Source organism: Mustela nivalis (assembly GCF_964662115.1).
Source record: "Mustela nivalis genome assembly, chromosome: 18".
NCBI classification, from domain to species: Eukaryota; Metazoa; Chordata; class Mammalia; order Carnivora; family Mustelidae; genus Mustela; species Mustela nivalis.
The window spans coordinates 49,638,558-49,649,439 of record NC_139037.1 but is presented as its reverse complement, the minus strand read 5'-3'; the positions used below and the strand labels follow the sequence as shown (position 1 = coordinate 49,649,439).

Below are 10,882 nucleotides of genomic sequence, written 5' to 3'. Positions count from 1 at the left end.
CTTCTTCTTCAGCTCAGGTGATGGTCTTGGGGTCCTGGGATCAAGCCCCACTTTGAGCTCTCTGCTCAGCAGTGCGCCTGCTTCCCCCCACCCTGCCTTCCTCTCTGCCTACTTGTGGTCTCTCTCCGTCAAATGAGTAAATAAAATCTTTAAAAAAGGGTGAGGTAAAAACAGGAGTTGTTAGGAGAAGGGAGGCATGAAACACAGAAAGCACCCGAGGAAGGGTCTGGGGTGTGGGGAGCAAGTCGCCCCCAAGGGCTGAACTCTGAGTGTGCCCAGGCCGGGAAGAGCAGTGCAGGATACGAGGGAAGGACAGTGTGGGCAGGGTCATCTGGTCTACCTCCTTGGGTCATGTACTGAGCCACCTGAGCTGAGTGGCAGCCTGTGTGCACTGGTGCCACTGCGGGAGCCGTGCCCCAGCCCCTGAGGGGTTTCCTGCACGGCCTCTGCTTCAGCACCACCCACGTGACCATGACCCCAAACACAGCCGGCCCCCCTGAGGTGCTCTGGGGGCCCTTGGGGTTGTGAATTTGAGCGTCCCAGGAGCTGCAGTAGACAGAAGACCGGCTATTGCCAGAGATGCTCGAGTCCTAATCCCTGGAATCTGGGACTATATTAGGTTGGCAAGAGGGAATGAAGGTTGCGTATCAGCTGGGCATGAAAGAGTGAGGTGGTCCTGAATTACCCAAGTGGACCCTCCATGGAACCACGGGGTCCTTGTAAGAATGAGGCTTCGAAGGACGGGATCATGGCAACTGAGGTTTGAGTCATGTATTGTTGGCTCTGATGACGTTGGACTCCAGGAGACCGGGGATGCTGGGGGCCTCCAGAAGCTATTATAATGCAAGGGAACACTTTCGCCCCTAGAGCCTCCAGAAAGAACGCAGGCCTCCTGGGGAACGTAGCCTAGTGAGACCTCGCACAGACCGGGGGCCTCCAGGACCACAAGGTGACAACAAAGTGACAAATGGGAATTGTTTGAGGCAGCTAAATCTGCTGGAAATTCTCGACGGGGTGTGGGGTCCTCGCCATGACTGTACTGCTACTGGAAGGCTTGGGCTTCTGCCTTTGGACGCCATATTTCTTAGCTTTCCCTCTCTCGATTCCCAGCATTTCTTAGTTTGTCCCTTGGACTTCTTCAGCCCCTCTTCTTTCTTCTTCCCTGGAGGAAGACAGCTCCATGGCCAGTGTCTTCCAGGACACTCTCCTTGGCATTCTGTTCTTTTCTCTTTAATCCATGTCCCTGTGTTCTGACCTCATCTGGTCCCAGAGCTTCCTGTTCGTTCCTCCGTCCCCAAAGGAGACGCCGTTCGCCCCCAACCTACTTAGCAGAATGCCTAATGGTAACACCAAGAAGAAGACGCCCATCCCCGCCCAAACGTGTGCTCCTCACAGCTCGGGTGTTGCAGCCAAAAGCGGCCACAGATGACACATTATGAGTGAATACCTCACTCACTGAAGAAGATATTTGAATTTCATGTAATTGTCACTGTCACACGTTATTATTTTTTTTTAATGTCTAGCCATTTAACAATGGAAAAGCCATTCTTGGCTCACAGTTCTACAGAAAGAAATCAGGGCAGGATTTGGTGGACTGCCAAAAGAAGTCCATGTGACAGCTGCTGCCCATGGAGTACCTCAGGCATTTTCCCAAGCACACAGAGATCAGAACGTCCAGGAACAAGCTTTGCTGAAGGGAGATGGATCACAGGATGCGGCGAGTCCAGACCTGGGGCCAGAGGCAGGCAAAAGGGTGTCAGGGCTCCTTAAGGCATCTGTACCCGGCTCCTGCTCCCGTGACAATATCATTAGAGTTCAGCTATCCCTGGGCCATCAGCCGACATTTTTAAACTCTATTTTTATTTGAGAGAGAGAGCATGAGTAAGAGGGGCAGAGGGAGATGGAGAGAGGATGTCAGCAGACGCCAGGGTGAGAGTGAATCTCGAAGCAGCGCTGGACTCCACAACCCTGAGATCATGAGCTGAGCTTAAACCATGAGTCAGAGAACCCCTAGGCTGAGCCCCCCAGGCACCCTCAATGTGTTGGGAAGACAGTGGTCATGGAGGCCGCATGCATGTGACCTGAGTCTCCTGCAGCTCAAGAGAGGCATGCCGCAATACATCCCAAGTCTGGCCCTGCCCTCCATGGAGACAACCTTGAACACTGGGACCCTGGCTGAGCCTCGCCCACCCCACTCATACTGCCCTGTGGGGCTCAACTAGGACGCCTCAGACATTCGTCTGCAAGACACCATGAAATTGTCCAGAGCAAAGCCTGGTTCAAAGATTTCAAGCCCAAACCCTGAGGGCTCCAGTATTCCCCCGGAACCAAATGATCAGTCTGGACAGGCTAATGCTTCTGCCCACAGAATGACGGGCCTTGCAACAGGGAGGGGTAAGATGGACGACCAGGTCAGGCATCCCCTTAGCAGAGGGGATGCTCTGCTCCACTCTAATATGTAGAGAATTTTCTGTCCCCATAAAGAGGGCACCAAGCAGCAGAGGCTGATCTGGCCCAAGACCAAGGTGGGAGGAGGTCCGAAACCCAAGGTCAGGACTAGGAAGACCGGTGCTCAAGTCCACACACCTTGTGTCCCCCATGAGACCACCCCAGTGAGCCCACGGTCTCAGGGAAGCTTCATCGTGGGTCGTGCCTCTTTTGGCCTCACAGTAAAGATCGGGAGACCTGAAGCCCAGCCTGGGAGAGTCCGTGGGCTACTGCTCGTGCCCCAAACCTCAGTCCTGACTGGGAAATGAAAGAATCACTAAAATATTCTTGGAAACAAATGGAAAGGACAACAGATTTCTTCAAACATTTGGGATGCAGCAAGGACCGCCCTCACAGGGAAGTGCAGAGGGATACAACGTTTTCAGAAGAAATGAGGAAGGTCTCAAATACACAACCTCACCTTCCACCTAAAGTCGCCAGAGAAAGAAGCACAAATCAAAGTGATTTCCAGCAGGACAGAATTCATAAAGGTTAGAGCAAACATCAATAAACAGAAACCAAAAGAACAGAACAACAGACAATGAAGCCAAGAGCTGATTTCTTGAAGGACTCATAAGACCAACAGAACCGTAGCCAGATGTATGTACCAAAAAAGAAAGAAGGGGACCCAAATCGATAAAATCATGATGGAGAGACAAGAGATCACAACCGATATCAAAGAAATACAAGTAATCTTAAGAACACAAGTTGAGCAACAATAGACCAACAATGAGGCAATCTGGAAGAAATGGAGGCACTCATAGAAACAGAGATATAACCAAACCTGAAAGCAAAGAAGAAAGAGAAAACCTGAACAGAACCACAACCACCAAAAAGAAAAATGGAAATGAGGGATCAAAACTCTCCCAGCAAACAAGAATACAGCACTGGACGACTTCCCAGAAGGTGACCTCACTCCCAATCCTCTTTTTCTGTGTATGACGACCTTGTCCAGCCACTACACACCTTCCCCTTTCCTCGCCCTTTAGAGGCCTCCTCCTCCCACTCGACAGAAGGCCGCCCAGACAAGAACGGTGTCTGAAACCCTTTAGATCTTCAGATCACATCATCCGTGGCTTGAGAAATCAGCAAGACCCTCCCAAGAGAAGTGCCTCCGCCACCCGCTTCGGTCCCTTTCCCAGGCCAAGAGAGCCCATCCGCTGGTGCCGAGCTCCGTGCAGTTCATGTGGGGCAAGACCTTGCTTGCAGAGATGGCCTCCCCTTCATAGAGGCCTGGGCCAAGCAGGCCCAGGTGAGCAGGCTCCCCACCCCACAGCGAACCAGGGACCCATCCTGCCCTGCCCTGCCATGGCCTGCCAGCCAGCAGTGCTCACCGTCCCCTCTCCTCCCACACAGGGCAGCCACACTGGCTCTCACTCCAGCTCCAGGACCCTCTCCAACACTCTGGGAGCCCTGCGACCCCGTGGCCCCTAGCACTTCTAAGTGTCCCTCTACTCGGCGAGGTGGAGAATGCCGGCGCTCAGGGTCTAGTCTGAACCAGCTCCAGGGAGAGGGGGAGCTCCCTGGACAAAACTGCCCTGAGCAGGCCCTAAGGGTGACCTTGGGGCCCTGGTCCCTAGGTCCCCAGAGCTTCCTGTGGGCCTTGTTTTTCCTGCCCCTTTCATGGGCTAGTGGGGACAAGGCCGTTGTTCAGACGGGAGTGGGACACTGGATGTTCAAGCCGGGAGCCAGACACCAGGTATGCCCTGTGGTGGAGTTGGGTAAGGACCTCCTGAGGAGTGAGCTGCCTGGTGCAGGCAGGCTTGGGGCTGTGGAGTGAGTAGGACAAGCTGCCCCTTTTGTGAGAACCTGGGAAGACAGCGGGAAGAAGGAAGAGCTTTGTACAGACTGTGGTGACCTGAGGCCACCGGCACCCGGCTGACACTCTGTTCCTACTCCTCTCCTGGCCCTTTGGGCACAGGCTCGGTCTCAGTCCATCATTTCAGGGACTGGACGCTGGCGTCTGGCCGAGATGGGAAGGGCCGCGGGTCCCTCAGCGTTGTCTACCTGGAGGCCCTTCTGGGGGGAGCCCTGCGTGGACGGGGGAGGCGGCCAGGGCCGAGCCTCCCTGTTCTGTCTGGGTGTCTGTGTGGCGTGTCTTGCAGACATTCTCCGCACCACAGGACAGGCCGGCTTTGTGTTGGACCACGACAACATTTTATTGAATAGCAGCAGTCAACGGGGGCTTAGAACCAAGAGTGGGAGTCTTCCTCTGGGGACGGACACTAGCTTCTCCTTCAGAGGAAGGCGGAAGTCCCACGGATGCCTGGGCACTAGCGTCCCCCACTTGGCGCCTGTGCTGACTGGGGTGTGGGCATGTTTTGGGAGTTTGGGGCCCTGAGAAGCAGGTGCAGAGGCCGGTGGACCCGAGCCAGGGTCCAGCGTCCGGGTTCCCAGACACGGTCCTGACACGTCTGCCTGGCCACGGCCATAGCCCCAGGGCTGCAGGGGAACCGCTAGAGACAATGCTCTGAAGGCTCTTGCCTCCTGGCGTGTGGAAGGGGAATGCGGGGCCCACCGGCCTGTCCCTGCTGTCCCAGGCTGGGGTGACCTGTTATCCCTAGTGCTGCCCTCGGTGGGAGTTGTGGATCCACGGGGCACACCCAGGATGCAGGCAGACACACAGAGTTCTTTGAGCACTTGACCAGCTTTGGGTCAGAACTCAGGACTGCCCAAGGCCAGGGGACCTCAGATCCCTCAATCTTCCTTTTGGGAGTGGTGGGGCTTGTGTCGTCTCTGCTCCCTGGGGCGATCTGGCATTGCTGTGAGTCAGAGCAGAGGGGTGCCTCCCCACAGTCCCGGAATCCTGCCCAGAGACAGCAGTTAGGCGTCCCGCTGTTCCCAGGAGCACCATAGGAAGAGCCGGGCAGGGGAGGCCCCACGCCCGCTGCTCCTCTGCAGTGGGGCCTGAAGCCACCTGCAGGCCTGTGACCCTCCACCAAGGACTGCCTGATCCTCGCTCCTGGGAGCGGGGGCCGTCTCCCCAAACCCCACACCTGCATGGGGCACCCCTGGGCTCCCACGCGGTCCCTAACTGCGGTGCAGCCTGAGGACGGTGTAGGCCATAGCTGTGAGGACGCGCTCTCCGTCCAGCATGTAGGCATCCCACAGCTTCAGGGGAGCGCAAAGGGGGTCTGCGGGGAGAGTGGGTATGGGAGGAGCCGCCTCAGGGTGGCCCAAGGGGTCTTCACAGGGTGAAGGCCTCCCCTCTGCCCAGCCACTGACGCCCCCCTGAATGTGTTGGGTGTTTCCCTGTAGCCAGCTGAGTGGGTGACCGGGCTGTGCAGCAGGCCTGGCGGACCCAGCACACTTCTTGCAAGAAGTGGGAGATGCCACCACCCGGGCTTCGTCAGGCCATGGGCTGCCAGCGGGACCCGGCAGGAAAGGTGGCAGCCAAACAGGAGGTTCAAGGTCCCTTGGGAATGGGACAACAATCTGCAAATGAAGCTACCAAAGGCCATGGCTACAGATGCCCTGAGAGGCCGTGCCCTTTGCCGGTGGGAAGGAAGGCTGGCTGGGGGTCCCAGCCTGCTCCTCTGCTCTGGCCGCCCTGCCGGGAGGGAGTCCTGAGTTCCAGGTCCCGCCTAGGTGCCCTGCAGGTCTCCTACCATGCATGGCGTGGGTCTCCAAGTTCATCAGCTGTGCCAAGGCCCAGAAGGTGTCTTCCTCACGCAGGTACACCAGCAGTATTTCCACAATGTCACTGATAGACGTCCACCACCTGCAAGAGGCAGACCCCATGGAATGGGCACTGGTTGCTGGGGAGAGGTCAGGGCAATGGGAACCGCCCTCCCCACGCCGGTCCCGATCCACCCACGGGCTCTTCAGGACCCAGCCCCAAGTGTTAGCACCACAGCGGTGCAGGCCAGAGCCCCCCAGCACCCAGCCCTCGGGTACTTAAGGCCCGTCCCTCCCTGCACTGAAGTCTGCATTCCAGTCCGGTCTCAGTCCTAGGGTCCTGGGCCCCTCATGTGTGTGTCTGGGAATATGGGAAACAGAGTCCCAACTAGGAGTCCTGCCTGCTCAGGTATCCTGGAAACATAGGGCGCCCTCAGGGCAGGAGGGCAGGGGCAGGGACTCTCACAGGGTTGTAGACCGAATAGGCCAGGAGGACGTGGAACAGGGCTCGCTGCCTGGGCCGGGGAGAGCAGGGTAGCTGGCTCTTGTCTGACCAAGCCACATGGGAGCCCCGCGAGGAGCAGAGTGCAGCCCCAGGGAACTCGCGGGCTTCAGCAAGGCTCAGGGCGTGATATTTGCGGTGGGGGATGCAGGTGGTGAGCACGGGACCCTGGGCGGGGCGGGGTGGCATTTGGGGGTTCATGGTCCTGGCTATCTTTACAAACAGTGTCCACTGTTGAAAATACAATGTCAGTCCATGCAGAAACACACCCAGCGGCCTGTTCCCTTGAGCGTGTGTCCCTCGTTCATCCATGTGTGTCCTGGCCCGACCGAGTCTGTGGTGCCAGGCCCCCAGCTCCCTGTAGTCCCCTGCCACAACCCCACACTCTGGCTCGGCTCCCCTTGTACCAGCTCCACGCCTTCTTTACGGCTTCTGCTCACATGGCTTCCCTGAGAAGCCCTGGCCCGGCGCTCTCCCCATCGCGGCAGCCCCGGAGGGGAAAGTAGTAACCCCTGGGTCCTCTCGACCATGATCACCATGCGGCTGGACCATGTTTGCTGCCATTCCTCCACTCTTCTCAGTGACCCTGCATCCCCCACCCAGGAGTCACCTGGGTCACGCCTTACCCCCCGGAGTTCCTGTGTCCCCAGAGCCCTGCTTGTCCCCAAGCCTCACCTGACGCCATAGCGGTCCCCCAACATGACTTGGTTCCGGTAGGTCAGGTTCACGTCCAGGTCGATTTCCCTGATGTCCTTGGAGGAGAGCTGGGCCTGCTCCTTCATTTTCAGGGGGCAGAATCGGAAGGAGAAACAAGCCTCAGGGCACGGAACCCCAACTGCCGTCATGTGCCCCCAAAGCAGGGACTGTCTCGAGCCGCCCCGTGACTTGTCTTGAGGACACGTCCTTCTGACCCTGGTTTCTGAGGTGAGGCCCCCACAGGAGCCCATCCTGCCTGGGACACCTGCATCAGGAATCACACTCGGCAGCCCTGGAAGCCCAGGACAGTCCCGAGGGTCAGCCCGCGTGTCTTCACCTCCTCCCCACCAAGCCCAGTCCTCCGGGGCCTGAGGCTCTCCTCTCCCCACGGGGTGCCCTCAGCTCCTGCCCACGCCTTCTCTGAGGGCCACGTCTCCATGAGGGCGCAAGGACTTAGCTCATAGAGCCCCTGTTGGGTGGACTTCACCTTCTCAATATGGAGCAGGAGGGCCCACCTCTGACCCCTCACCTGGCGAGGGACCCCTTGATACACACGCAGACGCATCCTCAGGAATCAAGGCATGCTGGGACCCAGAATCAGGGCTGCCCCACCAAGCCCAGGGATCGAAAGGCATCCGGAAGCTTCTGGTCTTGGCTCTCAGGGCATCCCCTGAGAGGCTGGGACTCCCTTTAGCTGGGCCCCATATGCTACGAAGAAGAGGGGACTGGGGCCCAGACCCGTTGCTCCCTCCACTGCCTGCTTGGGCCTGGAGAGGCTGGGGCTCTGCCAGCAGACTGGCCCTAGACAGGGACAATCCCTTGGGGTCAGGGTCCGGGGGAGGCAACACCAATGGGACAGATGCCTTCTGTGGGCATGTGGTACCCACCTTCTCGCTGGGCCCGTCGTGGTCCCAGTTGTGTAGCATCTTCGCCCACTTGATGGCCCGGCAGGTCTCCTGGCGATGTTGCTGGAACAGGAGAAAGGGGGCAGTGGATTAGACACGCGGAGCGGGAGACCGCCCATGGGCAGCGTCCAGGAGCTCTGCGGGTGGGGCCGTCATGGGAACAGACTGAGAGGAGCCTAGGAGGCACAGGGCCATTCCCGCTGACCACGTCTCCGGGCTTCAGGTGCGTTCCAGCCTCGTGAGGATTCGGGGGACAGTAGGTTAGGTGACATAACCTTGGGGACAGCTTTGGGGACTGGGTCTGCTCTTCCGTGGTCCCATGCTCACCGTCCGTGTACTGCCTGTGACCCAGACAGGCTCGTACCTTGGCCTCGTGGTTGCTGAGGCCGGGCAGCTCCTTCTCCCTGGAAGGCAAGAGAAGCAGAGCCCTGAGAACCAGGCCCCGGCCCCAGAGCCCCCAAGACCCGGCAGGGGAGGCCTGACCCCAGGGAGGTCTGGGGCTGCCAGCTGCCTGAGGCTCGGGGGGGACAGCCGCAACCCGTCTGTGGGTGAGAAGGTGCTTGCTGCCAGGTGGGCTAGGCTGGGGTCCCTCAGAGGTCCTCCAGGAGGGACCTGCTCCTAATGTGGGATGGGCCACTCCTAGACCTATCAGTGCCACCTGGTTGTCCCCTGTGACCATCAGTCTGAGGACACCATGGTCTAACCGGACCTGCGTACCCAGTGTCTAGCCTGCCTCTCCCTCACTGTGTGAATCACGCCGCTGTCCCCTGACTCCATCCCTCTTCCTGGTCACTTTGGCCGCTTGGCCACTTGTCTTGTCAGACCCAAGAACACGACCACACCCTCCCACTGATCTCCACGGCCACAGGTCAGTGGGCAGCAAGCAGTGCCTGGAGACACATAAGCAACACTGTAACCACTAACGGAGTCTCCAGCCACGGTAGGTCTCGCGGGGCCCCTCGGCCTAACAACCTCCTTCCCTCGTAGCAAGGCCACTGTGCGGTCCCATACTCTCATGCCCCCCTTCCATGACGGCCTCCCGTCTTTCTTCCTGCTCCCGCACAGGTCTGTCGGCCCCTGCCTTTGCTGCCCATCACCGCTCCCTGATCTTGCATGGCTCCTGCATTTTCTGGGGGCAGAACCGGGGAGGAGGAGCCAGCATCAGGGCACAGAACCCCAACTGCCACCAACTGCCCCCAAAGCAGGGACTGTCCCGAGCCGTCCCGTGACTTGTCCTGAGGACATGTCCTTCCGTCCCTGGTTTCTGAGGTGAGGCCCCCCACAGGAGCCCATCCTGCCTGGGACACCTGCGTCAGGGATCACACTCGGCAGCCCTGGAAGCCCAGGACAGTCCCGAGGGTCAGCCCGTGTGTCTTCACCTCCTCCCCACCAAGCCCAGTCCTCCGGGGCCTGAGGCTCTCCTCTCCCCACGGGGTGCCCTCAGCTCCTGCCCACGCCTTCTCTGAGGGCCACGTCTCCATGAGGGCGCAAGGACTTAGCTCATAGAGCCCCTGTTGGGTGGACTTCACCTTCTCAATATGGAGCAGGAGGGCCCACCCCTGACCCCTCCCCTGGCGAGGGACCCCTTGATACACACGCAGACGCATCTTCAGGAATCAAGGCATGCTGGGACCCAGAATCAGGGCTGCCCCACCAAGCCCAGGGATCGAAAGGCATCCGGAAGCTTCTGGTCTTGGCTCTCAGGGCATCCCCTGAGAGGCTGGGACTCCCTTTAGCTGGGCCCCATATGCTACGAAGAAGAGGGGACTGGGGCCCAGACCCGTTGCTCCCTCCACTGCCTGCTTGGGCCAGGAGAGGCTGGGGCTCTGCCAGCAGACTGGCCCTAGACAGGGACAATCCCTTGGGGTCAGGGTCCGGGGGAGGCAACACCAATGGGACAGATGCCTTCTGTGGGCATGTGGTACCCACCTTCTCGCTGGGCCCGTCGTGGTCCCAGTTGTGTAGCATCTTCGCCCACTTGTCGGCCCGGCCTGTCTCCTGGCGATGTTGCTGGAACAGGAGAAAGGGGGCAGTGGATTAGACACGAGGAGCGGGAGACCGCCCATGGGCAGCGTCCAGGAGCTCTGCGGGTGGGTCCGTCATGAGAGGAGCCTAGGAGGCACAGGGCCATTCCCGCTGACCACGTCTCCGGGCTTCAGGTGCGTTCCAGCCTCGTGAGGATTCGGGGGACAGTAGGTTAGGTGACATAACCTTGGGGACAGCTTTGGGGACTGGGTCTGCTCTTCCGTGGTCCCATGCTCACCGTCCGTGTACTGCCTGTGACCCAGACAGGCTCGTACCTTGGCCTCGTGGTTGCTGAGGCCGGGCAGCTCCCTCTCCCTGGAAGGCAAGAGAAGCAGAGCCCTGAGAACCAGGCCCCGGCCCCAGAGCCCCCAAGACCCGGGAGGGGAGGCCTGACCCCAGGGAGGTCTGGGGCTGCCAGCTGCCTGAGGCTCGGGGGGGACAGCCGCAACCCGTCTGTGGGTGAGAAGGTGCTTGCTGCCAGGTGGACGGGGCTGGGGTCCCTCAGCGGTCCTTCAGGAGGGACCTGCTCCTAATGTGGGATGGGCCACTCCTAGACCTATCAGTGCCACCTGGTTGTCCCCTGTGACCATCAGTCTGAGGACACCATGGGCTAATGGGACCTGCGTACCTTGTGTCTAGCCTGCCTCTC

General features: G+C 59.4%; 1 protein-coding gene across 1 annotated transcript; it reads right to left on the bottom strand.

The window, feature by feature from the left end:
* Nucleotides 1-5,517: 5,517 nt before the first annotated feature.
* On the bottom strand, nucleotides 5,518-8,497 carry LOC309853297 (USP6 N-terminal-like protein; the record flags this gene model as incomplete). The annotated part of the gene is made up of 4 exons (XM_082711136.1): nucleotides 7,587-8,497; nucleotides 7,283-7,383; nucleotides 5,955-6,208; nucleotides 5,518-5,621 (listed from the first exon to the last, which is right to left on the bottom strand). The coding sequence occupies exons 1-4, from the start codon at nucleotides 7,866-7,868 to the stop codon at nucleotides 5,518-5,520; spliced, it is 741 nt and encodes a 246-aa protein (XP_082567262.1). The 5' UTR covers nucleotides 7,869-8,497.
* Between the last annotated feature and the right edge of the window lie 2,385 nt (nucleotides 8,498-10,882).